The 26,876-nt window shown below is 47.2% G+C and overlaps 1 protein-coding gene across 1 annotated transcript; it reads left to right on the forward strand.

Annotated features, from left to right (window-relative positions):
* The first annotated feature begins 236 nt into the window (after positions 1 to 236).
* On the forward strand, positions 237 to 26,111 carry ZC3HC1 (zinc finger C3HC-type containing 1). The gene is made up of 10 exons (XM_056118255.1): positions 237 to 417; positions 3,636 to 3,747; positions 6,587 to 6,737; positions 7,897 to 7,980; positions 14,894 to 15,021; positions 19,906 to 20,060; positions 21,374 to 21,617; positions 22,096 to 22,305; positions 23,105 to 23,311; positions 25,688 to 26,111. The coding sequence occupies exons 1-10, from the start codon at positions 272 to 274 to the stop codon at positions 25,754 to 25,756; spliced, it is 1,506 nt and encodes a 501-aa protein (XP_055974230.1). The 5' UTR covers positions 237 to 271; the 3' UTR covers positions 25,757 to 26,111.
* The last annotated feature ends 765 nt before the right edge of the window (positions 26,112 to 26,876 follow it).

Raw genomic sequence — 26,876 nt, forward strand, 5'->3', positions numbered from 1 at the left:
AGCCTCCGCTTGGTACCAGCCCCCAGCCCGCAGCTCCAGACGCTTCACGTAGGTTCCCAGCAAGAGTGGGCGCGGGGAGATCGCGCGCGGCCCGCCGGCCAAATCACGCGAGACCGCTTCCCCCTTTCCCACTCCCCCTCCCCTTCCCCCCTCCTCTTCCCCCTCCCTCCCCTCTCCCCCTCCTCCCCCCGCGCGAGGCGCTCAACCGCCCAGAACGGAAGTTCCTGAGCCGCCCGGGCCGCGGGGGGAAGCGAGTCGGCAGCGGACCAAGATGGCGGCGCCCACGGAGGGGCTCGCGTTCGCCTCAGGGGTGGAAAAGACTTGGGGCGCGCTGGTTCGCTCCCCAGAAGGAACGCCCCAGAAAGTCCGGCAGCTGATCGATGAAGGCATCGTCCCGGAAGAGGGGGCGGCGGAAACGTGAGTGGGCGAGGCGGGGAGCGGGGCCGGGGCTGTTTTCCCCCTCTCAGGCCCGGGCTGGGGTCGCCTCAGACAGGCCAGCGCGCGTGTGGACATGGGTGTGTGTGGGGGGGGGGGTAGGGGGCTTCTTCCCGGACCCTGTAAGACGCGGGGGGGCGTTGGGCAGAAACAGCGAGAAACTGGTGGTACCCCCATTGATTCGGTATTTGGATCCACTTGGGGGACGTCGAACCGAAATCGGCTTTGACGTGGCGGGATTTCGCCTCACGACAGGTGCGGGAGGAAGAAAAAGGAGGAAAAAAGAAAGAAAAGGAAAAAAAAAACCCGCCGACTGCACCGCTGACTTCTGAGTTTCTTACTTAATAATTAGCCTTGGGCCGCCTGGCCAGGTCGAGGGAACGCCCTCTCGATAATAATCTCTCCAAGGGCAGTTACTATAAAATGACTGCCGTAGACCTGGAAGGGGAACCAGTTCCATGGGGGGTGCAGTTATCGAGCTAGGGGAAGATTAAAAAGCAATGTCCTCACAAGTTTGATTGTTAAAAAAAAAAAAAGTTACGTGCCTAGCCGCAGGTCCGTTATTTGCCATGACTTTGATGTCGTTATGGCTAAAATGGACTTAAAAATGGGTCTAAAAGTAGGTATATCGAGCACAACAGGGTACTAAATACCAGTGGTTTCCAGGGGTGACAAAAATGATAGATTCTGCCGAGTTTTAAAAATCACCTTTAATTCAGAGGGCGGGGGATACACAGTACAGTGGGTTGGGCTCTTGCCTTTCCCTGTGGCCAACTGAGATGGGCCCTCCCTCCCTCCAGCATTTCCAGGTGGAACCCCTGAGCATCACAGTGTGTCCCAAAAACAAACAACAAAACAAAACGAAAACACTTTTTTTTTTTTACATTTAAAGTTTTTTTTTTTTTAATTTTTGGGTCACACCTGGCGATGCTCAGGGGTTACTCCTGGCTCTGCACTCAGGAATTACACCTGGTGGTGCTCAGGGGACCATATGGGATGCTGGGAATCGAACCCTGGTTGGCCGTGTGCAAGGCAAACGCCCTACCTGCTGTGACGTCACTCCAGCCCCGATTGAAGGAAATTCTTTTCGGCCAGAGTAAGTTAGTAAAGGAAATAGTGTTTTACCCCCTTCCAAGTTGGGAGCCTCCAGTTTTTTCTAAAAGCTACATTTGCCTGAGATTCGCTGTGATTTCTTTATGGGAGATTCCTAGGCTGGAGCCATAGCACAGCGGTAGGGCGTTTGCCTTACAAGCGGCCAACATGGCCGACCCGAGTTCGATTCCTCCGCCCCTCTCGGAGAGCCCGGCAAGCTACCGAGAGTATTCGATATGCCAGACACAGTAACAACAAAGTCTCCAATGGAGACGTTACTGGGCCCGCTCGAGCAAATCGACGATCAACGGGAGGGCCTTTACCTTTTACCTTACTTTGACATAGTTGGTCCCGTCCCATTTATTACCGAAATTGTCACTTGACTCCAGCCGCTTCTCCTCTTTTCTCTCTCCCCGCTAGACACTTTCATTGAAAATGAGAGAATTGTTGTACTGAAGTTTTGGGGTTTTTGCATATTTGTGCCGCACCTACCAGTCCTCAGGGCTTATTCCTGGCTCTGCCCTAAGGGATCACTCCTACTGGGGCTCAGGGAATGGTAAGGGTTGCCAGGAAACCAAACCCAGGTCGAGGAGGCTGAGAGATAGTACAGCAGGTAGGGTACGCATGGCCAACCCGGAATCCATCCCCAGCGTCCCATATAGTTCCCTTGAGCACCATCAGGAATAATTCCTGAGTGCAGAGCCAGGAGTAACCCTTGAGCATCGCTTGGTGTGGCCCCAAAACAAAAACAGACCTGGATCAATTGACTGCAAGTCAATTTTTTTTTTCTTTTTGGGTCACACCTGGTGATGCACAGGGGTTACTCCTGACTCTATACTCAGGGTACTCAGGAGTTACTCCTCCTGGCGGTGCTCAGGGGACCATATGCGATGCTGGGAATCAAACCCGGGTCGGCCGCATGCAAGGCAAACGCCCCACCCGCTGTGCTATCTCTCCAGCCCCTGCAAGTCAAATTTCTTAACTCCTGTACTATCTCCCTGGTCCTGCACTGAATTTCTTTATGTGAAAAAAAATTTGTTCATAAAATCTAAAGATATTTGAGGCTTTTATTGTGGGATGGAGAAGGGGTGTTGGGTCACATCCAGCTTTGTTCAGGGCTTACTCCTGGCTCTTTGCTCAGGGATCACTCCTGGAGGTGCTAGGGGAGCCCTGTGAACCTGAAAATAAAGCTGGAGTCAGCTGCATGCAGGTCAAGTGCCTTGACTCCTGTATGTTCTCTTTAGCCCCTGATTTGAATTTTCTACTTAGATCTTTGCCAGGGGATGGGCACAAGGGTCAAACCAGATAGAAATATCAAAGTATTGTTTCTCTTTCTGAATCAAATTTCTTGTTGGTTCAAATTCTATAATATAGAGAAGGCTTCAATAGAAAGACTTCTTTTCTATTCATTTAAGTTACACAAATATATTTGCAAGGACAGTGTATAAACTTGAACCATTTGCCAGTGTAGATTTAGTGGAACTCTGCTGAAGTAGAAATTTCTTGAGATCTAAGTAGGGTAAAATTGTAAAGAGATTTGAATGGCAGACTAAAGAACTGTGATTTAGGTATTGAAAAGATAGTACAGCGGTCAGGGCACTTGCCTTGAGTGCAGCCGACCCTGGTTCTATCCTTGGCACCCAAGCCTGCCAGGAGTGATCCCCTGATTTTTAAATTATTTTTTAAAATTTTGATATATTTATTTATTGCTTTTTGGGCTGCACCCAGCTATGCTTAGGGGCTACTCCTGGTTCTGCACTCCGGAATTACTCCTGGCGGTGCTTGAGGACCATATGGGATGCCGGAGATCAAACCCGGGTCGGCTATGTGCAAGGCAAACACCCTGTCCACTGTACGATCACCCCGTGAGCCCCTGATTTTAAAACCAGAGTAAGCCCTAAACACAACTCCATATGGTCCTAAAACAAAACGAAACAAAAAACTGCTTCAATTTAGAAAGAACTGTGAAAGCATGGAAATGTTAAGAGGAATGCTGTGCCTGAAAATGACTCAGACCAATGAAAATCTTCTGTGATCTGTGATGTGATTAGTGAAGCTCCATACAGCATATCTAGTGATGCCATAAAAGGATGACCCTTCTGTTTTAGGAAAGACCCTTCTGCCACGCTGCAGTCAGTCAATGGATCACCCCAGGAAGAACAACCTCCTTTGGAGTCAACAAAGAAAGAAGCCTTCTTTAGTAGAGTGGAAACATTTTCTATATCCTTTTTCAGTTCCTGTGACTTGTGCTTTCAACTTGTTACTGACAGTTTTATTTTCCAGGGTATTATATCTCTTACTCTGATGTGTTAAATTTAAGAATTAAGTTTGGTAATAAATTATTAGTAGTATTAGACTCATTTTACAGAAGAGGAAACAGTTTTAAGTGTGTGAGCAAATGGATTCTGTAGACTTACAACGCAAGGTCCACCTGGTAGCCAGGATTATAGCTTAAGGCTCAACCTGGACATCTTCCTATTTTGGGGGATATTTCCTGTTTCTGTCTCTTTCTAGATATTCTTCTGTGTAGTTAATTATCTGTTGTTGCAAAACAAATTGCACTAAAGTAGACTGGTTTAAGATAGCACTACTTTTTTCCCCCGTTCTGTGACTTAATGTGCAGGGCCGGCTCAGATGAGGCAGGATCTCTTCTGGGTTAGTCATCGCACCAGTTGGGGCTCTTCTCTGGAAGATTTTTCTCCCAAGCTCAGGCAGGCTGTGGTTGCTGGGTGAGGGCCTCAGTTCTGCGTAGGATGGGGTGTCCACCCGGCACCTGCCTCGGTTTCTTGCTCCATGGGCACTTCCACGGGGACAGTTCCCACCATGGCAGTGGGCTTCCATCAGAGACTACAAGACAGACAGAAAGGGTTCCTTTTGTGGATGGTTGGTTGTTGTGATTTTTTTTTTTTGGTTTGGGGACCACACCTGGTAATGGTCAGGATTTCCTCTTGGCTCTGCACTCACAGATCACAGCAAGCAGCGCCTAGGGGGCCTTTGGGGATACCGAGGGTTGGACCTAGTAGGCCACATGCAAGGTAAGGCAAGCTTCCTACCTGCTGTATGGAGAGATATCTCCATCCCCTCCTTTTGTTTCCCCTGTACACACACCCAATGGTACTCAGCTGCTCAAGTCATTGCTCAGGGATTGCTCCAGGTGATGCTTTGGGCACTTGGCTGTTCTGGGAGTCAAACCTAGGCCTCCAGCACAAAAAGCATGTGTGCTTAAGCTTTGAGCTCTCTCCCCCTCCCCTAGAATGACTCTTAATACCCTAATCACAGCAGGGAAATTCTATCACTGCTGCCATTTTTCTGTACCCAAGAGTGATTTTTCAGAAAAATTAAAACAATTGCAGACTTACAGAAAATTTACACCGGCTGCAAAGAACTTCCCTTCTGAGCTATTTGAAAGTGAGTTGCCTACATGGTATCTCATTGTTCCCAAATATTTCTTCCCTGCAACTTTTTCTTTCATGACCATAATGCAGTCATCAACATGAACTTTGTGCAGTAGCCACCCTCTAGCCCTCAGATTCCAGTCCTTTGTACTGACAGTTTTCTTTGAAACAAACGTGTCTAATTGAGAATCTTCCCTTTTTTTTCCCTTAAATTTCCTAATCTTGATACTTTCAAGGATTGCAAGTTAGTAATTTTGCAGTTGTCTGATATTTTCGTTAAATGAGATTCTGATGATAAGGGTTATCAAGGAAGTGGTGCTGGTTTCCATTTGGGCCCATTGGGAACACATGGCTTTGATTTAGCTTTTCCTGGCAATAAATAATCACTTGGCTGAGGGGATGTTTCTGTGCCTTTTCTACTGAAAAGACACTCTTTCCTCTTTCATAATTCAAGTTCTTTTCTGGGGCTAGGGAGATTGCCCAGGAGTTGGAGTGCATTCACAAGGTTCCTCCTTTGTGCCACATGGACAGGCACTGCCCAGGTGTGGCCGTGCTGAGCCCCAGCACTTTCTCAGCCTACATCTGGTTAGAGCTATTAATACTCTGGCCCAGCAGTTCCAGGAATGGTGCCCATGGTCCCTGTGGGCATGCTGGGGACACTCCCCTCTGCCCACACATAAAGGTTTATGTGTACCGCCCATGAGAAGTTCTTCGTCATCCAGCCCCCTCCATGTACTTCAGGGACTTCCTGCTTACCATCATCTTTAATAAAATTAAAGTTGCTTATTTATTCATGTGATTTATTACATGAATTATTTATGAATTATAATTGATTTCATTTGTATCAGCATGGACTTCTAATTTCCTTTTTGAGTGGGGAAGGACACACAATGCTCAGGGGTTATTCCTGTCTCTGCTCAGTAATTACTCCTCGCAGAGCTCAGGGGACTGGGAGTCAACTCAGGTTGGGTGCATGAAAGACAAGTTATCCTACCCACTATGCCTAATTTCCTTTTTTATCCAATAAGTGATGGTGTCAGTAATCCATTTTGTGTGTGTGTGTGTGTGTGTGTGTGTGTGTTGTTTGTTTTGTTTTGGGACTACAATTGACCTCTTGCTCCAGGGCTTGCTCCTGGTTCTATGCTCAGGGTTCACTCCTGGCAGTTCGGGAGCCATATATGGATACCAGGGACTGAATGTGGGTTGGCAGCATGCAAGGCAAATGCCTTATCCACTGTACTTAGTATCTTTTCAGCCCTACTGGTTTGTACATTGTTGTTGTTGTTGATTTTGATTTTGGAGCCACACCTGTCAATATTTAGGGCCCACTCCTGCCTCTGGCTCAGGAATCACTCCTGGTGGGCTTGGCAGCCTATTAGAGGTCCCAGGGATTGAACCCGGGTTGGCTGCATGCCACTCTGTCCCCTCTCCCCCTACCCCCACTTTTACTTTTATTACATGGGCCATTTCCAGCTATGCCATGGGACAGTGTGGAACTGGGTTCGGTGCTCTGGTTTGGCAGTGTTCAGGGAACATAGGTCTATACCAGCCCAGCTGGGGGTAGGGATTGAACACAGGGCCAGGCCTCTGAGGGCCCCACATTGTTTTACTGTTGCCTCATCATTGTAATACACTAGCAGCATCGTTCTTCTTAACTTGAACACTCCTTGAAATGGGCAGGGAAGCCCCTCGAGCTGTCTCCACTTGTCTGTGCCAGATACGGCTGGGTCACAGTTGAATGTGACATGCTCAAGTGTTCCAGCTGTCAAGCTTTTCTCTGTGCCAGTTTACAGCCAGCTTTTGATTTTGACCGATGTAAGTATAAAGTAGAAATGATAACTTTCTCCAGATTCAAAGATACATTACACTAGGGGGTGGATAGTTGGGGCTGTACCCAACAGTGCTCAAGGACTACTACCAATTCTGTGCTCAGGGGTAGCTTCCAGCAGTGCTTGGGGGCCATGTGGTACCTACAGTCAAACCATAGCAGAGCAGATGCTCCATGTGCTGAGCTATTTCTCTGACCCCCCCCCCCCCCCCATATTTACTTATTTGTTGTTTGGTTCACACCCAGTGGTGCTCAGGACTGACTCCTGACTCTGCTGTCAGGGATCATTCCTGGCAGTGCTCAGGAGACCATATGTGATGCTGGGGATTGAACCTGGGTCAGCCATGTGCAAGGCTAACATCCTACCCACTGCTCTATCACTTTGGCCCCATACATTTTTAATAACTTTTATCTAAATTAATTAAACTGATTTACAAAGTTATTGATGGTTGAGTTTTAGGCATACAATATTTCAACACTAATCCCACCACCAGTGTCAACTTCCCTCACTAGTGTTCCCATACTCCACGCCCCACCCCCATCTGCTTTCAGTGTTTTTGAACTGTGTTTTGGATATATAGCTATACTGCTCTTCCACATCACCAGTATAACTGAAGCCCAGATCCCTGTTCCCGCATTACTTACTCTTCTTCTTCCCCCCCAGATTCTTCTCTGTTCTTCTCTTCTCTAAACACTGGGGTCCAGGATGATCTAGCATCCCCCTTTAGTACAATACATTTCCTCATAAATAAAGGGAATTCTTTTGTTTTTCGTTTTTGGGTGACACTCAGCTGTGTTCAGGTCTTACTCCTGGCTCTGGGCTCATGCTGGCCAGACTCTGGGGAGCCCAACTGTTGCTGGGGTTGAACCCAGGTGGTCTGAGTGAAAGGCAGGTACCTTACACTGTACTATCACCGCCCAAAAAGACAGTTCTTTGAAATGTCCGGCCTAACAACATACACTTTATTGCTTTTGTGACTCATCTCAGGATCCTTATTTAGAACTTGTTTTTTGGAAAATATGAGGCAGTTACTGTTTTCATGTCTTCTTAATTTATTTTTTATTTTTAGTTGTATCTGTACGTTAAAAGACTCTGGGCCATTTGTGACTTGTGTTTTGAAGCCTTGTTCCCTTTGTGGGTTTCAGATAAAGAGCGCTGTGCCGAGCTGAAGAAGGCCTTGTGTACTGCCCATGAGAAGTTCTGCTTCTGGCCAGACAGCCCTTCTCCAGGTACTGGCCTCAGAGACTGCCTGCTTCCCCTCTCTTCCTGATTCCTATAATCTTCATTTCTGATATATATATATATATTTTTATACTATGTGAAAAATCTAGTCTTTGAAGTTTCTCTTTCTTCCTTTCAATGTGTGCCTTTTAAGAAAAATTGAGCTTCCTTATGACATGTAATGGCATATGACATGTCAGTCACTTAGCCATATATACTTGGTGGATTTAACCCTCACAAAAGCCCTGGGAAATAGGCATTCTCCAGCCAGTTTTTTAAGTGAAGAAACTGAAAATCAGAGGTCTCATAACTAGTTAGTGAGATGTGGGTTCAAAACTGTGGGTATGCGATGCATGTGTTCGGTGGTTGAGAACTGCCTCCCCAAGCCAGCCAAAGGCGACAGGAGAACGAGGGAATGAAGGAATGGGGCCATAGGCTGGTTGGTAATCAGTGACCATTTCTTTTTCTTCTTCTCTTTTACAGCATAGTTATATAGAAATGAAGGGTGGGGGTACACATAGGTGGAGTTGAACATTATCATAACAATAAACAGATTTGTAAAGGCCCTCCTGAAGGGGAAGTTCTTCTAAGAGATTAACTCAGGGACAAAATCTCATCTGGGGGTTCAGCACTCTACTAGGAGATCTCAAGGGTAGGATTCCAACCAGGATGTATTGCTTTTTTTCCGTTCCTTAGCTAGTAATCCATTTATTTCTAGTCATTTTGTATGAACATAGCAGGTTGGCTCTTCCTGAGAACATCTCACTGTATATCCCAGACTACAGTCCTCAGGCCAGGTTAGTCTTTCCTAACCCCAGCAGAGTCCTTATTCAGTTACTTCTTTTTGGGTCATGAGAGACTTTGTTTCATGACCGTGCTCTTAACGTTATTCTTAGTGTGTCCCTTTTTGATGCCAGGGTAGCTTACAGCCGTGGGTCCATCCAAGCCCCTCGCCAGGACCCTCCATTTGGGGGTGTTAGGAAGTAAGGGCAACAGAGGTTTAAGTCAAGTAAGTATGATGGATGCCCGGGAGTAAATATTATTCAGAAGCATAGCATCAGCTGTCTTCCTGTGTCTATACAAAAAGGACATTGCTAAACCATGCAAAGGACTTAAAGGCAAGAGAGAAGCAATATAGGATTATTAGTGCCTGATGGTATTGGGTGTGCCTTGGGAGCACTGCGATGGGAATGCTGAGGGAGGAGCAAGAGCAAACCAATGTTATGCAACATTAAGGAGCAATAACTGCGGTTGAATCTGATCTACATCCTGTCTTTTGTACCCTAGCTGAAAACCCATGTTCTGAGTGGGTTTCCTTTAGATGGTGCACAGTAGATACTGATAATGGTGGATAAACAAGGTTTCATTATTAAAACTCATACAGTCTCCAAATGAGATGGATTATTAAGAAATGAAATGTGTGGGCTGGGAGAGATGGTATAGCAGATAAGCCACTCAACTTACCCAGGTTTCATCCCCAGCACCACACGTGATTCTCCAAACCCTGCCAGGTGTGGTCCAAAAACCAAAAGAAAAAAAAGATACACCCATTTGTAGACAACAATTCCCACTCTCCCCCCCCACACACACACTCCTGTCCTAGACTTCTTTTTTGAGTTCGAGAGATACAGATAATATAAATGCATGTATGTGCATACATGTATGTGTGTATACATGTTATATGTATACCTGTATGTGTATATGTACATTTACACATATGTTTGTTTATATTTGTGTGTGCATGTATTTTGGGGCCATATCCGTCTGTGCTCAGGACTTAACTCCTGCTCCGGCACTCAGAGATCACTCCATTTGGGACTTGGGAAGGCGTATAAAGTGTTGAGGATTGACCCTGGGATGGACTCATGCAAAGCAAGCACCCTACTATCACTCTGTCTCCATATTTTCTCCCCCCAAGACACACACCCTTTTACTGGTGCCAGGAATCAAACCTAGGGCCTCACAAATGCAAGGCAAGTACTCTGTGGTCAAGGCTGGCAACTTGATTTATATTTTCGACTACTTTCTAAATATTCACATCTAGTATATTCTAGGTGCTTGAAACTCATACACAAAACTGAATACTTTGGGGCTGGAGCAATAGCACAGCGGGCCTTGCACGCGGCCGACCCAGGTTCGATTCCCAGCATTCCATATGGCCCCCCAAGTACCACAAGGAGTGATTCCTGAGTGCAAAGCCAGGAGTAACCCCTGAGCATCGCCGGGTGTGACCCAAAAAACAAAAAAAACCTGAATACTTCTTTTTGTTGTATTTTTTTTCTTTTCATTATTTTAAGACCACACTAGGTGATTCATAGGGGTTACTCCTGGCTCTGCACTCAGGAATTACTCCTGGCAGTGCTTGGGGTGCCAAGGATCAAACCAGGGCCAGCTATGTGCAAGGCTCTGTAATGTCTCTACCCTCTGTAATGTCTCCTAGTTCTGAATAATTTATTTTTTTCATGAGATCCCAGCCCTGTTGCTGCTCAGGTAATACTTTAGACTTGGGGGTCACTCCCAGTAGTGCTCAAGGTATCGTATGGTGCTGGGGAATTGAACCTTTGCTTGCAGAGCATGTGCTCCAGTCCTTGGCACCATCTCCCTGATCTGATCCTGCCCCTTAATTGATCTCCACAGTGACCTTTCAGTTATCCCTGCTTTGATGGCTTCTTCCACATTGCAGAACTATTGGCATCTCTCACCTGCAGTCAGCAGTGGCCCCAACCTCTGCCCAGTTCTGTGTGCAAAAGGGCTAGCAGCAGGTGCGCAAGCAGGCAGTTCACAACCTCTGCTTTCACCTTCCCCTCCCCTCTGTCAGAACCTGAGGCCTCTTTCTTGGGCACAGACACATGTCCTCCTGCTTACAGGGGAGGCAGCAGCACCCTTAACGCCTGCCGTAGCTAGCTCATACCCCAGCTTCTCATGGTAAGGTTTTTGGATCAGCTCTGTGTCTGCCCCAGCTGCTGCTGCTCTAGCTGGGCAACTGCCGTGGGAAAGAGTCGTCACTGGATATTTTTGAAAACTCTCCTGGGACAAGGGCCAGTCACTCTGAGGCATTAGGATTTTCCAGGTAACTGCAAGGACAAACAGTGCTGGTCTCAGGGATGGGGCTCTGGTACAGATATAAAGGAGAGAATCTTTTGATGGTCCTTGCTCTGCTTTTACTGCTGACAATTTAAAAAATCCTATTTAAAAATATTACTCTTGGGGGCTGAAGCAGCAGTACAGCAGGTAGGGTGTTTGCTTTGCCCATGACTGACCCACGTTCAATCCCCAGCATCCCATATGTTTCCCCTAGGTGACTCCTGAGTTCAGAGCCAGGAGTATTCCTTGATAACCTCCCTGATCTCTGGGGCCTCCAGGTGTGGCCCCAAAACAAAATGAAAAAATTACTCTTTTGTACTTACTCTTTTATAAGTACGCAAGACCTGTCAAGAGTTTATTCTCTCATTTCAGGTTCAGATATTTACAACTCAGGCAGTGGATCTCGTATGCTCACTCGCCTCTGCTCTCTTTCTTTCCTGAAAACATTCTGACTATCTAGAAACAACAGAATATCCAACTCCTTCAACTCCATTTATTACTCTGTCCTGAAACATGAAATCAACAGTTCTCCAAAGATTTTGCTCCTTGGAGATTAGAGATCAGAATTTAGTTGCTGGACTAGGGTGTGGCTAAGAAACAAAAGATATGTCTTACCTTCATGAGACTTGGGTTTGGCTCCTCGTATTCTGAAAATAATTTAGAATTGCATGGGTTGGGAAGGTCTTGGACGCTTTGCTGGAGGTAGGATGAGGGAACTGTGGGCAGGGCACTTTTTTTTATTCCAGGCACTGCATATGATCCTCGGTCCTGCCAGGAATGATCCCTGAGTACACAGCCAGGAGAAAGTTCTGAGCACTTCTGGGTGCAGTCCAAAAACAACACCACAACAAACTTAATTTTTTTAAGGGGGGGGGATGTGGTTGTTTTTGGTTTGGGGACCACTCATAGCTGTTGTCAAGGCTTAGTCTTTTTTTAAAAAAATCAGTTTGGGCCCAAGCAGTAGTACAGTAGAGTGCTTCGCACATGGCTGACTTGGGTTTTATCCCTGGCATCCCCTACGGTCCCCTGAGAATCACCAGGAGTAACCCCTGAGCATCACAGTGTATGACCCACAAAGAAAAAAAATCTATTTTTTATTGAATCACTATGAACTACAAAGTTCCAAAGCTATTTGTGATTGAGTTTCAGGCATACAAAGTTCCAACACCACTCTCTTCAGTGATCACTACCCATCACCAGTGTCCCCAGTTTCCCTTCCGTCCTCCAGTCTGCCTCTGTGGCAGACACTTTCCCCATCCCCCATTGTCCTCATGTTCCTTTTCCTAACTTATCCCCCTCATCCCTTCCCCAGTGCCAGTCTTCCTACTGAAGACCAGTTCTCTTTCTCTTTGTTTCTATTGCCTTTCGTCATTTGATATTCCCCTATAAGATTTCTTTATATCCCACATGAGAGAAATATTCTGAGTCTGTTCCTCTGCCTCTGATTTCACTCAGCATGATACTCTCTGGGATCCATCCATGTAGCAGCAAATTATATGACTTTATTTCTTTGGCTGAGTAGTATTCCATTGTTTACTATTATGTATGGGATGCTGGCAATCGAACCCAGGTCAGCACATATGAGATAAGTTCCCTACCTGCTGTACTATCATTTTAGCCCCAAGTTTCTTTATCCAGTTACCTGTTTTAGACATTTGGGTTGTTTCCAAATTTTGACTATTGTTAACAGTGCTGCAGTGACCATTGGAGTACAGATGTCTTTTCTGCAGTGTGCTTTTATCCCTTTGGGTATATTCCCAGAAGTAGAATTGCAGGGTCATATTGGAAGCTCATCCAAGTAGGAGAGGAGCGAGCGACCAAAGGAGGAGACCAAAGGAGGAGAGGGCTGGAGCGATAGCACAGTGGTAGGGTGTTCGCCTTATAAGCGGCCAACATGACCGACCCGAGTTCGATTCCTCCGCCCCTCTCGGAGAGCCCAGCAAGCTACCGAGAGTATTTGATATGCCAGACACAGTAACAACAAAGTCTCCAATGGAGACGTTACTGGGCCCGCTCGAGCAAATCGACGATCAACGGGATGGCCTTTACCTTTACCTTATTGGAAGCTCAATTACTAGTTTTTTGAGGAATGTCCATATTGTCTTCCAAAAAGGCTAGACCACTTGCCATTCCCACCAGCAGTGAATGTAGGTTCCTTTATCACCACATCCTAGCTAGCACGGTTGTTGTTCTTTATGATAAGTGCCAGTCTTTCTGGTTTGGGATGACAGTCTTTCGATGTTTAAGTTGCATTTCTCTGATGATTATGTGGGGCTTATGGGACCACCATACGTGGTGCCAGGAATTAAACTGTAGTCGGTTGCATACAAAGCAAGCACCCTATCTGCTATATTATTTGGCCTGGAAAAAATAATCTATTTTAATTGCTGTTGAGATTGCTTAGTGGTAGAGTTTGTGCCTTGCACATGTAAGGCCTCGGGCCCAATCTCTGGCAATGCAAAAAACCAACAATGAAACAATCGAAAACTTGATTGCTAGTGATATAGTATGTAGTAGACAGAAGTATTGCTTGGGGGTTCTGTCAAATAAAGCTGGAAAAGGAAAAAGTTTTGACACTGTTTTGGTTTTTTTGTTGTTGTTGTCATTTGTAATTGGGCCACATCCAGTGATATTCAGGCCCCTTTAGCAGTCTGATTGAGTATAATTAACATAAGAGAAGCAATATATGTGTAGGTATATAATTAGTAATTTTGACATATTTGTATACTCACGAAATTATCACTAATATATTTCTGTTTAATATCATGTATTTTCCCAATTCAATGCTCACTCGCTCTCCCTCCCTCCCTCTCTCTATATATGGGGGGGGGGGGGGTGTGTGTGTTGTTTACAGCGGCACTCTGGGTCTACTTCTGGCTCTGTGCCCATGGGTCACTCCTGGCAATGCTTGAGGGACCATATGTGCATGCTGGGAGCAATCAGGGCAAGCGACTTAACATCTGTCTCTCGGGCCCCTGCTCTGTATTCTTGTATCCTATTTTTTTTAAGAGTTTTCATTGATCTTTGAGACTTTTACAACATTAATTCTCCTCTTCCTCCTTGGGCCACTGATACACGGGTTTTTATTTTAAATCACTTGAATGTTTTCTAAGCTAACTGCATCCAGACCAACACCTTAGTCTCCACTCAAATGCATGCTCCTGGTATCAATCCCTCCTAGAAAAATTTTTTTAGTAATGTTTTATCACACACAGTAAAATCTCGCCCTCGGGCCTCTATCCACACTGAACTTATTTATGACTTCTCGGTCCACAGGCACACTGCGTTCTGGCCCTGTGAAACTATTTTAAATTCCCCCAATGTGCCGTCCTCTGGTCCTTTGCTTTTATACACTGTTAGCGGTCTTTCAAATTCAGTGTGGACCAGACTGCTGAGAACCCTTTCCTGAGACTGCTTTCAGACAGAATTGCCGAAGCTCTGTGCCCTTCCCCACAAATCACTCAGGTCTTAATGTCATCAATTTTTTTTTTAATTTATTTTGAATACCCAACCCTCCACCAGTGACTATTTCCCACCACCACAGATCCCAGTATCCCTCCCATCCCCCATTCCCCCCATTCCACCCTGCCTCTGTGGCAGGGCATTCCCTTTTGTTCTCTCTCTCCTGTTGGGTGTTGTGGTTTGTAAAAGAGTTTAAACCTGATTTTCAGGGAGAAACGTTGGATGATTTACTTTCCATTGATCACTTTGTATCATCAAACTTTTTGCCACTCTTACATTCCCCCCTGTTTTTCTGTATGTATTTCTTTCTTTGCTTTCTGACAGTTTGTGCTGATATCTGTGTCTAGTGGGAATTTTTTTTTTTTTTTGGTACAGATCGCTTTGGAATGCTGCCATTGGATGAGCCCACTGTTCTTGTTAGTGAATTCCTAGAGCGTTTTCAAAGCCTTTGTCATTTGGATCTTCAGCTTCCTTTCCTGAGGCCTGAGGACTTAAAGGCTCTGGTAAGTATGCTAAGAGGACTCTGATCCACAAAGAACCACCTGTGTCTCAGCTGACCTTTTAGTAAATGAGTTCCATTTAAACTTGGAGCTTTAAATATTTTCTTCACAATGATGTTAACGTTCTTTGCTTCATTCCTCATCCACACTTCCCCCTGTAATGTCAGTTTAGATGTGATTCTTTTATTTTGTTTGGTTTTGGTTTTGAGCCATACCTTGTGGTGCTCAGGGCTTACTCTGCATTCAGGAGCCTCTCAGTGCTCAGGGAACCAAATGAGATGCCAGAGACTAAACACAGGTCAGCCATATACCAGACAAATGCCCTACCACTCTACTGACTCTCTAGCTCTTAAATGTGATTCTTAAAGCACCATAAAACAAATTTTATCTTTCTGGTTTGGGGCTACATCTGCCAGTGCTCCCTGCTCTCTGCATAGGGCTTGCTCTCAGTGATGCTCTTACTCTCAAGGGACCATACATAGTGCCAGGGATCAAACCCGGGCCTCTGCATGCAAATCATTTTCTCAGCCCTTTGAGTCATCTTTCTGCCCATTGATCTCTTTTTTTTTTTTTTTGCTTTTTTGGGTCACACCCGGCGATGCTCGGGGGTTACTCCTGGCTCTTGCACTCAGGAATTACTCCTGGCACTGCTCGGGGGACCGTACAGGATGCTGGGAATCGAACCCGGGTCACCCCATGTTGGCTGCGTGCAAGGCAAACGCCCTACCCACTGTGCTATCGCTCCAGCCCCCATTGATTTTTAACTCACTCTGTTACACTGTATAAAAAGAAAGTACTTAAATGTGACTTTGTATTTTTTTCCTTCTATTTTTTTTTAATTGAATCACTGTGAGAACAGTTATAAAGCTTTCAGGTTTAAGTCTCAGTCATACAACGATGGGCTGGAGCAATAGCATAGCAGGTAGCCCACCTGCACAGCAGAGCCTTGCAAGCTCCCCGTGGCATATTCGATATGCCAAAAACAGTAATAACAAGTCTCACAATGGCGACGTTACTGGTGCCTGCTCGAGCAAATCAATGAACAGTGGAAGGACAGTGCTATAGTGCATACAATGATCAAACACCCATCCCTTCACCAGTGCACATTTTCCACCACCAAGAACCCCAGTATACCCCCCCTTCCCAACCCTTCCCCTGCCATTGTGGCAGATGATTTCCACTTTACTCTCTCTCTACTTTGATTACATTCAGTTTTTCGACAGAAACCTACCATTATTATTTGGAATTTTCACCCAACATTCAGACCTACTGAGAAGGCATCATTAGATAATTTGTTTTCTATTGCTGATAATGAAGAGCATATGATGTTGCGCAGCTGTAACAGGGGCCGAGCAATTCTGGATTTCCCATATTTTAGTAATTAAGTCCGGAGAGATATCTGCCAGAAGCCACTGGGTTCCGAAACTAGTTTGTATGCCTCTGGGATCATGGCCATTCAGGAGCCAGAGGAGCCATTCGTGGGCGGCAACTCTGGGTCTTGTTGGGGTGGGGAGAAGGGGGGTGGGGAGAAGGGCCGATTCCAGCCCCCATCCTTTGAGGTCCCCTCGTGTCTCGCCACTGCAAGCACGTACCTCTCAGTCCTGTAAGCTCTGAAAGATGTCTGTCACCATGTCACTGAGGGGAAGAAGGCGGAAGGGACAATGTCCTCCTGCCCCCCTCCCCGGGGCGGCATAGGCCATAGCTTAAATCACAGTCCAGAAGCATTTCTGCCAGAAGCTGCTGGGTTCCGAGATTGGTTTGTGTGCCTCTGGGATCATGGCCATTCAGGAGCCGGAGGAGCCGTTCGTGGGCAGCTCGGGGTCTCGTCAGGGTGGAGAGAAGGTTCAGTTCCAGCCCCCATCCCGTGAGGTCCCGTGTGTCTCGTCACTACAGGCTCGTACCTCTCAATGACTTTGCATAATTTTTATTGTATACCATTTTAGAAAGAGAGTGCTGGAGAACGTATAAACTCCTTCCTTTTGATTACAAGTTTTAAAATGCTTGTAGTTGAAACCAAAACAGAAGCCCTGTCCTACCTTCTCTTTAGCATTTTGACATCCTTCCAGAATCTGCCCACGTTTCTAGATGCCAGTGACTACTGGTAAAAGTTCCTGTTTCTGTTTTGTACAGTTTATGCTTGTTCCATAAGAATACTAATATGGTATAAACCTATTTCACTTATGAAGTGGTGATCTCAGTTAAAATATGGATTTCTTTTTGGTTTGGGGGCCACACCTGGTAGTGCATAGGGATTATTCCTGGTTCTGCACTCAGGAATTACTCCTGGTGGTCTTAGGAGACCATATGGGATACTAGGAATTGAACCCAGGTTAGCTTATGCAAGTCAAACTCCCTATATGATGTAGTATCTCTTGAGTCCCTAAAACATGAATTTCTTGTGTCTGAGGAGTGTTAGGATCTGTCTCCATTCTCCCTCCCTCAGCACAGCTTGTTCATCCATACTAACCTTACTGACTAGTAACCTTTCCAAACTAGTTCTTGGGCTAGAGTGATAGTACGGCAGGTAGGGCATTTTCCTTGCATGTGTCCGACCCGGCTTTGATCCCCGGAATTCCATATGGTCCCTCAAGTACCGCCAGGAGTAATTCCTGAATGCAGAGACAGGGGTAACCCCTGAGCATCGCAGGTGTGACACACACACACACACACACACAAAAAAAACTAGTTCTCCTTCAAGATCTTCTTGGGTTTTTTTCTCTCTGATATTTCTGATCCTAACTCTTATTCACATGCTTATTCATTTTCATCAAAAAGTATAGCTGGGGGCTAGAGCGATAGCACAACGGGTATGGCATTTGCATGCGGCAAACCCAGGTTAGTTTCCCACTACCCCATATGGTCCTTCAAGCACTGCTCAGGAGTAATTCCTGAGTACATGAGCCAGGAGTAACCCCTATGCGTTGCCGGGTATGACCCAAAAAAGAAAGGGGGGGAAAAAAGGTATAACTATTGGGATAGAGCAGTAGTATAATGGATTAGGTGCTTACCTTGCACATCTTGCACACAGCCATCCAGGTTTGATCCATGGCATCCTATATGGACCTGAGAACCACCAGGAATAAGCCCTGAGCACTACTGGGTATGGCCCAAAACCAAAAAATACAAGTAGGGCCAGAGAGATAGTACAGAGTTAAAGCAAATTCCTTGCACATGGCCAAGCTGATTCTGTCCTTGGCACTGCACATGGTCCCCAAAGCACCGCTAGAGTGGTCCATAAGCACAGAGCCAGGAGTAAGGCTTGAGCATCTCTAGATGCAGCCAAAAACCAAAATGGGCCTGAAACTAGTACAGTGGCTAGAGTGTATGCTAGGCACCACCTGATCCTCAGAACATCACTGTGCAACCCTAAAGCACCAGCCACGGGCCCAGTTAGGAGCTGGAGAGATAGGACAGTGATTAGGATGTTTGCCTTAAACGCGTGGTCAACCCGGGTTTGATCCCTGCCACCACATATGGTCCCCCAAGCCTCACCAGAAGTAAACCCTAAGTACAGCCAGGTGTGACCCAAAACCCTAAAGGACAGGGCTGAAGAGATAATACAAATGGGTTCGATCCTTGGTATACCAAACGCTGCCAGGAGTGATTTCTGAGTGTAGAGCCAAGAGTAACCCCTGAGCATCCCGAATTTGGTGGTGGGAAGGTGGTGGGATTGGTGTCTGAATATTAAGTGTAATCAACTATTGTGAACTTATAAAATAATTTTTAAAAAATTAAAAAAAAAAAGAGTAAACCCTGACATTGCCAGGTTGGCCCCAAAACAAACAAAAAAGAACCATTGCTACAGTCAGGACTTCCTTGTATGGTGGGGTCAAAAAATTTTTGTTGTTGTGTAATAAAAACTACTTTGTTTCACTCAAAAGTAGCAGTATCTAAATTTTTCAGAGAAACTTAAGTGCTTTGATATATCTGTACTTTGAAAAGGAATATTTATTGTTCATTTCATTGCCCTCTGGGTACTCTGAGAGGAAATCTTTACTGTATGGTACAGAGGCTTTTATTTTGTTTCATTCCACTGAAAGCTGTTAGAGATTTCAGCACCAAACTATTAATTTTTAATTTTTGGCCCCTGTTACAAGTGTTTCCCTATCTCTAGCCAAGGCATTTTCCTTCACCATAATAGTTATTATTCTTAGAAGAAAAATAAAAGCTCTGATGAGTTCTATTGTTCTGTCAAAAACAGGATCTAGAGCTCAGGACTAGGGAACCCCAGGTCCATCCTGTCCCCGCACACTACTGATGTGACCTCTGGAACCAGGTGTGCCCCCCTCCCCCCCAATACAAAGCAAGTTCTGGGTCAGAGATGTGGTAGAGCCCATGTCTTGAATGTTTGAGGCCCTGCATTTGATCTCTAGATCTGCTTCCTCGCCAAAAAGAAAAATAGAAAAAGAAGACGTGGATTCATGGTCTGGCCAGAATATAAACAGCATCTGATCTGCATTATTTAGGTTTGAAGTTTACGGTTTTGAGGAGGTATCTACATTTGGCAAGCTGAAAATCAGTTAGTACTGAGAAGAGATTTGGCAGTTGGGTACTTTGCGTGCAGCTTCTGAGCTGGTGGAAAAGGATGATCTAGAAAGCTCTTTTGATTCCTTTGCTCTGTACATACGAGAGATTAGTCTTTTCTAGACAGGAAACTGTGTTCACATTTGCCATTTACTTGGGGGCATGAGACAGGGGTCCACTCCCAGCCATGCTCAGGGGCTGCTCCCAGAAGTGCTAGATGTTGAACCCAGGGCCAGTCATGTGCACGGCTTGCTCTTTATCATCTCTTCGGCCCCACGCATTTCTTCAGTTACTCTTGCCTTGTACCGTGTTGGCAACCCGGTGGTTGAAACTTTTTGGTCTTCTGTTTCGGTTCCTCTGTAGTGTTTGACAGAAGACAAAATCAGTCTCCTCCTGAATCTGCTAGAAGATGAGCTTTATCACCAGACAGACGAGAGAAAAACTGCACCCAAACTTGGCTCGGACATCCAAGTTCACATCACTGCCTGTGTCCTCGCTCTGTGTGGCTGGGCATGTAGGTGAGCCTGTGATTTGCCCAGCGATCAGGTCTTTGAACATCAGTCACAAAAGGGGCTGGGAGCTCGTGGTATGTTCCATGCGAGAGTTGAAGAGAGACTAAGCAGGACTGAGGGGGCTGGGAAGCAGGGCGGGGGTGGGGAACGCACCAAGAATCAGCAGCAAAACCAGGATTAGAATCCAGGTATTCTTGGCACACCTGAGTTAGGTCTTTGGCTGTCACTCTGCAGCTGGGAGTTTGTATTCCTGCAGATAGTGATGTGCCTTTCTATTTTCAGAAAGAGACATTTCGGTTTAATTGATTTAAAAAAAAAAAACTATCAAAAGAAACACCAGCTGGCAGGCTCGAGGCCCCTGTTGGGGTTTTTCAACCCAGCTGCTTGGTTTGGTATGGACTCCCTGTGAGACTGAAGACTGTCAGACCCTCCCTTGCTTGACTTTAGAGACCGTCCATGCATAGGTTAAGGAATCTCGTTCTTTCAAAGGTAGAAATTGGGGACTGGGGAAATAGTCCAGCAGGGAAATAGTTCATGCACCCAACCCAGGCTCAATCTCTGGCATCCTATATGGTTCCCTGAGCACCACCAGGAATGGTTGTTTGCTTGTTGTTTATTTATTTATTTGTGCTTTTTGGGTCACATCCAGCAATGCACAGGGGTTACTCCTGGCTCTGCACTCAGGAATTACTCCTGGTGGTGCTTGGGGGACCATATGGGATGCTGGGAATCAAACCAGAGTCGGCTGCATGCAAGGCAAATGCCCTACCTGCTGTGCTATCGTTCCAGCCCCCAGGAGTGGTTTCTGAGTGCAGAGACAGGAATAAACCCTGAGCATTGCTTGTTGTGGCCCAAAAACAACAATTTTTTTTAAAAAATAAAAGTTAGAAATTGGGCTAGAACGAATGATAGTACAGTAGGTAGGGCGTTTGCCTTTACCTGGCAAACCCAGGTTTGATCCCTGACATCTGATATGATCCCCCAAGTACCACCTGGAGTAATTCCTGAGTGCAGAGCCAGGAGTAAGCCCTGAGTATCACTGGGTCAGGCCCAAATACCATAAATCAGGGGTGGAGTGATAATACAGCATGTAGGACATTTTGTAGGACATTTGCCTTCACAGGGCCATCCCAAGTTTGGTCCCCGCCATCCTATGTAGTCACCCAAGCACAGCCAGGAGTAATTCCTGAGTTCAGAGCCAGGAGTAAGCCCGGAGCATCACCAGGTGTGCTCCCCCCCCTCAAAAAAATTTTTTTTTATTTTAAAAAAAGAAAAGGTGACCTTTGAACAAACTCACTGGCCTTTCTCTTCCCCCCTAGCCCTTGCTCGGAGCCCATGCAGCTCTCCCTCATCACGTGCTCCCAGTGCATGAGGAAGGTAGGGCTCTGGTTCTTCCAGCAGATTGAGTCATCTGTGTCTGAGCTGGATACCTCTCTCAGCATCACCAGCTCCCCCATCCCAGGTCCTGATGGCCGCCCCGAGCGCTTCCCTCTGGTGCCTGAGTCTCCTCGGAGGATGATGACTCGGAGCCAGGATGCCACGTTTTCCCCGGGCTCAGAGCAGGTAATATACACCCAGCTGGCTCATCTGAGCAGAACTTTGCTAAATGGTATCCTTGGCAACAGTGATGTCGGTGGCATAGTTGGACATGAATGGGGGTAGATCTTATTCTAACCTTGTTAATCAGAAAACAGCATGTGGTTGGACTGGCACCAACTTGGGTTTGATTCTCAGCATCCCATATGGTCCCCTGAGCATCGCCAGGAGTGATGCCTGAGAGCAGAGCCAGGAGTAACCTCCCTGAGCATTGCCAGTGTGGCCTCCTCAAAAATAAGGCAAAGCAAACAGCAAGTGGTGTTTTCATTCACTGGCTGCAGTAGAGAAACTCAGTGCCTTGTTTTGTGTAGAAATGTCATCTTCTTTGAGGCGTATAATTAGGACAGTACTTGCATTTGTTCTCCTCTTCTTCTGGAAATGCTTCTTAACAGAATCACGCGCTTTCATCCCTGAGCTGACCTCCACTATCTCTCCTTTCCTTCAGGCTGAAAGGAGCCCTGGGCCCATCATCTCCCGAACTCGGAGCTGGGACTCTTCCAGTCCTGTGGATCGTCCTGACCCTGAGGCCACTAGCCCCACCCCCCGAACCCGCCCGGTAACCCGAAGCATGGGGACAGGAGACTCGGGCCTGGAGATGCCGTCCAGCCCTCTGCGCAAAGCCAAGCGCCCACGCCTCTGCTCTTCCAGTAGTTCGGTGGGTCTGCCTGCTGGGTGTGGCTCCAGGCCGCAGGAAACACCACCGCAAGTTTCAGTTTGTGTTTCTTTAGAATGGGCTCTACAGAGGAAAGAAAGATTCCAGGCTCACTGCATGTGTCTGCGTGGGCACTGGCAGAGTGTGCCTAACAGAAAGGGAACCAAGGGTATAGCTCCAAGGCAGAGCACAGCCCTCATATGAACGAGGTCCTAGGTGCGTTCCCCAGAACCAATAAAACAAAGTAAGATGGGGCGCTGGAGAAAGCTTGGAATAGGGACGCATGAAAGGACCTGAGTTGGAGGGGTTGTGATAGTACAGCAGGTAGGGCGTTTGTCTTGCATGTGGCCGACCCAGGTTCGATTCCCAGCATCCCATGTGGTCCCCTGAGCACCGCCAGGAGTAATTTCTGAGTGCATGAGCCAGGAGTAACCCCTGTGCATTGCCAGGTGTGATCCAAAAAGCAAAAAAAAAAAAAAAAAGTGAGTTGGAGCCCCCTTTACATTGGGAACCTTCGCAGCAGTGCAGTTCTGGCCCTTACACTGGGCGACCCAGCCTGCTTGACTGAGTATCGTAGGCGCAGGGCTCCTTAAGTACTATTTGGGATCCTGTCATCATCACCACCCCCATCCCCAGACAAAACCAAAAGGTTAAATAGCAAAGTCGAAAGGCCAGCATTCAGAGGAGAATTCCATGCTGGAAGTATGCAGCCAGGAGATTCGGGGTGGACAGCTATTAGAGTCCCCAGAACTCACCAGCCAGCTGCCCTTCAGTCACGCGCTTTCTCTCCCTCCTTCCACAGGACACCTCGTCCCGCGGCTTCTTTGATCCCACCTCTCAGCACCGGGACTGGTGCCCCTGGGTGAACAGCACTCTTGGCGAGGAAGCCAGAGAAAACGGTGTTTCAGAGGCGGACGGCAGCCCCGCAGCCGAGCCGGGCTGGCGGCTGGTCCTGCAGGTGCTCCTGGCCCACAAGCAGGCTAACCAGCCTGAAGAGACTGAGTCCACGGTGAGCCGTGCAGGCCGGGCCGAGGCGGGTGTGGGAGGAGCTGCGGTGGGAGTCCTGGGCCGGCGCTGCTCGTCGAGTCACGGCAGACACAGTCTGGCATCATTGTTACCAGCAGGTGTGGAGCAGGTAGCACCTTGCTAATATGCAGCCGGCCATTAGAGTCCAATAAACGCTCTCTGTGCAGCCGGAAAGGAAAGCAAGAACCAGAGGGGCAGGGGTGGCTGCGCGGCGGGGTTGCGGAATAGCAACTGTCTGCTGCTGGCTCCGGCGGGAGCTCTGGTTCTGTACTCTGGGCCCAACTCCTCACTCTGGTTGGCCCATGGGCCCCAGCTCTGGACACTGATCCTCAGCCATCGCAGAGCTGACCACTGCTGCTGATACCATCGGTGGCCAGAGGATGTGTCAGGGGTCAGCACCTGGGGAAAGAAAGCAGGGCACACACTGGGCAGGGCGGAACCCTGAGAAGTCAGTTCTTTCTCCGGAGCTTGCTCATTCCCAGCTTTGCTCTGTAGCCTGCCTGGTATAAATATGGCCCTTCCTGTCCCCTCTAAGGATAGGGGACACATAACTCAGCAGCAGACAGTGGAGAGACGTCTCCCCAGAGTCAGGGCTTGTGCAGGATCACAGAATCCCACTGCAGATGATGCTGAGAGCCTGAGAATGCCCATGTGCATCCCCAATAAATGTGTAGTGAACGTTTGCTCATTATATTGCTGGGGGGAATGCATTTTTCCAATTAAAATTAAAATTAGGGCCAGAAAGAGTAGTACAGGAAGGAAGGCAGTTTGCCTTGCCTATGGTCGACCACGGTCTCCTGACCATGGACTCCTGAGCTAAGAGCCAAGAATAGCTTCTCAGCACCATGGGGTTTGGCCCAGACTGACACCCTCCCCCATCAAAAGCAAACAAAAAAACAAACACCTTTGGAAACTATGTTAAGCTCTCTGAAGTAGAAGGTTTCATGGATTCTTCAAACTGGAGAGATTAGTCAGTGTTTCCCAGAGTGGACAGATGATGCCGTCCCCTGGAAGGCTCTGGTGGTAGTCTCCGATGTTCTGTTTATTTATTTAAGGTAGATTTGCGGGGTGGCGGCTAGGGGCGTGGGGAGGGTGTTGCTAAGTAAATTTTCTCCTGAAAAGGGATGTCGTTTAGGAACCTGGCTTCATTCTGTCTTTTTGTTTTGTTTGACTTTGCTCATGGCATCCTCTTGGCTCTGAGTTCAGGGATCACTCCCCGCAGTGCTCAGGGGACCATATGGAGTGCTAGGGATCAAACTCAGATCTGTCACCCCTCATCCCACCCCCTTATGGCAAGCACCCCACCTGCTGTACTGTCACCTCAGCCCTGATCTTTCCTCACCAGTGAGCCATGAAACAGTGCGCTGCCCCAGAAGACAACAAGCCCACCCCACAGGGCTTGGTTTAGCATGGGAGAAGCTGATATCATCGGCCTCCCAGTGCCAGGACGTTCAAGGTTCACCTTCCCACAGCTGTTCTCACTGAACCGAAGCTTCACAGGGTTGTGGGGAGGACCATCACGTTCAGAACAGTTTTAGTCTATTTTCCAAACCACGAATCTTTCCAGTGGTGTCATTATACATGGACTAAATTTCCCTTGGTCACTAATTAAGACCCAGCCTTTTCCCTGATCACTAAAGGACAAGAAGCCAGTGAGAAAGTCATCTTTGGCCCCACACTAGAGGTCACTTCGTAGGTTCTTTTACTGGTGGTGTCCACTCCCTTAAGGACACCCCAGGCTCTCTGTTTGGATGTTCAGACAGAAGCAAGGGTCCTAGCCCCCCGAGAACGTCTCTGGCAAAGTGCCTTGTCACCCTGGAACCCTCAGTCTCAGACCACATCATGTGCAAGCTCAAATGACCGCAGAATCCTTCCTATTCTTAGTTCTGCCAGCTGGAACGTAAGCCGAGAAGGCCAGGCTCAGAATTTAAACTCTTTTGGGTCAGTTAATTTTTATTCCTTGGCCTTGGGGTGTACTGTTCACCCCCACCGAAGCATCCCATCAGGGCGAGTCCTCATTCTGAAGAAATGGCAAGCCTAGAGCCAGGTCATCCTTGTGGATGAGAAAGATGTAAAACGTTCACTGCTCCACGGAGTGGCCCACTTGTCTTAACAGAGATTAGGAGGGGTCCTTGTAGGGAGGGCTCGAGGAGGGATCCAGGCACTCCGAGAGTGCTCACTGGAATCGCACAGTAGATGCGCCATAACTTCTTTTGTTGTCTGGCTTTAGGTGTCTGTTATGTGGTGCTCATTAGGAAATAGTTTTACTCAATCCCAGACAGACCTTTGTCATTGTGAGAGAAAGCCGAAACTTGTTTAATCTCTGATCCTGATTTTCGCCCTCTCTCTCTCCCCACAGAGTCTGTCAGAGAAATCCAGGAAGGTTTTTCGAATATTCCGGCAGTGGGAAACTTTAAGCTCATCATGAAGCCAGTTGTGACCATTTCTGGAGAGAAGCAGAATAAGTGACTGTGAAGGATAAAGTCTGAATCCCGTTTGATCAGCCAGTGCCAAGTTTCCTTCGTTCTGGTTTAATCCTAAGGAGTTCCTGCTTTGGTAACGGCAAGTGGTCCGGTCTGCATCTACCAGGAAACCACTGTTTCCTCGCGGCCGGGGACAGGGCAAAGCTGCTTCAGCTCCACGTGTCAGAGGAGCGTGGAATTAAAACTTGATGGAAGACCAAGGACTTGAGCACTTTCATTGTTTGTAGTGTCGAGCTGTGTTGCAAATTCTTTGTGTCCCAGGAATATGACAGTATATGTATTAAAATATTTGTTAAGATTCTTAGGGCTGGAGAACTGTTTTTCTTGTCTTCCGGGCTGACCCAGGAGAGGTATAGTAGTTGGGGCATATGCCTGGCATGCACCAGTACCAGGATTGATTCCCACCACCAGGTGGTCCCTGAGAATGGCTGAGTGCAGCCCTGGGAACCCCCAGCACCACTGGAGTGGCCAGGATGTCTCTGACACTGCAGGGCCAGAGCAGCTTTGCATACTTTACCCTTGCTAGAGACTCGCTGGAAGGGCCCCACCCCAGAATTTCAAGCTCTGCTTGGGTGACCCTTCTCTCTACCACCACCCCCTCACCACCACCCAAAAAAAACAAACAAAAACAAACAAAAAAGGCAGACTGAACTTCTGTGGAAGAGTCCACAAAGTCAGATTTGTTTTCAGTTTGTCTGCAAAGTCTAAAAATCTTTCATGATGATTTCCCAGCCAGAGGCAGAGGCAGGCTACTTTCCTGGGCTCTCGGGGTGGGGTGTGGGGATTATCCCAAACAGAGGGAGCCGCCAAACATTTCCTCTCATCCCCAGTTGGTGTGTAACAGCAATAACAGACTAAGGGGGGAAGACGCTTCATGTGGCTGCGAAGACACAGCCCATGAGAGGGGCTCCCTGAAGCAACTTGACATCACGCGGCAACAGTCTTCTCTTGACCTGCTCCCACAGCTCCAGACTGTGACCAGGAAGACTGCAAAGTTCTCCTCTGAAATGTCTCACTTCATTCCTGTGGTTGGCCCTTCTTAGAACTCAATTTGACTTGGGCAAC

The sequence above is a fragment of the Sorex fumeus genome, unplaced genomic scaffold (genome assembly GCF_029834395.1).
Source record: "Sorex fumeus unplaced genomic scaffold, SorFum_2.1 ptg000037l, whole genome shotgun sequence".
Taxonomy (NCBI): domain Eukaryota; kingdom Metazoa; phylum Chordata; class Mammalia; order Eulipotyphla; family Soricidae; genus Sorex; species Sorex fumeus.

Bases quoted from the DNA above. Each gene is read 5' to 3' on its own strand.
- ZC3HC1 (XM_056118255.1), top strand. From the start codon at position 272: ATGGCGGCGCCCACGGAGGGGCTCGCGTTCGCCTCAGGGGTGGAAAAG. The intron at 7,981-14,893 runs GTACTGGCCTCA...TTTTTGGTACAG, and splicing joins GCCAGACAGCCCTTCTCCAG to ATCGCTTTGGAATGCTGCCA. The intron at 20,061-21,373 runs GTGAGCCTGTGA...CTTCCCCCCTAG, and splicing joins CTGTGTGGCTGGGCATGTAG to CCCTTGCTCGGAGCCCATGC.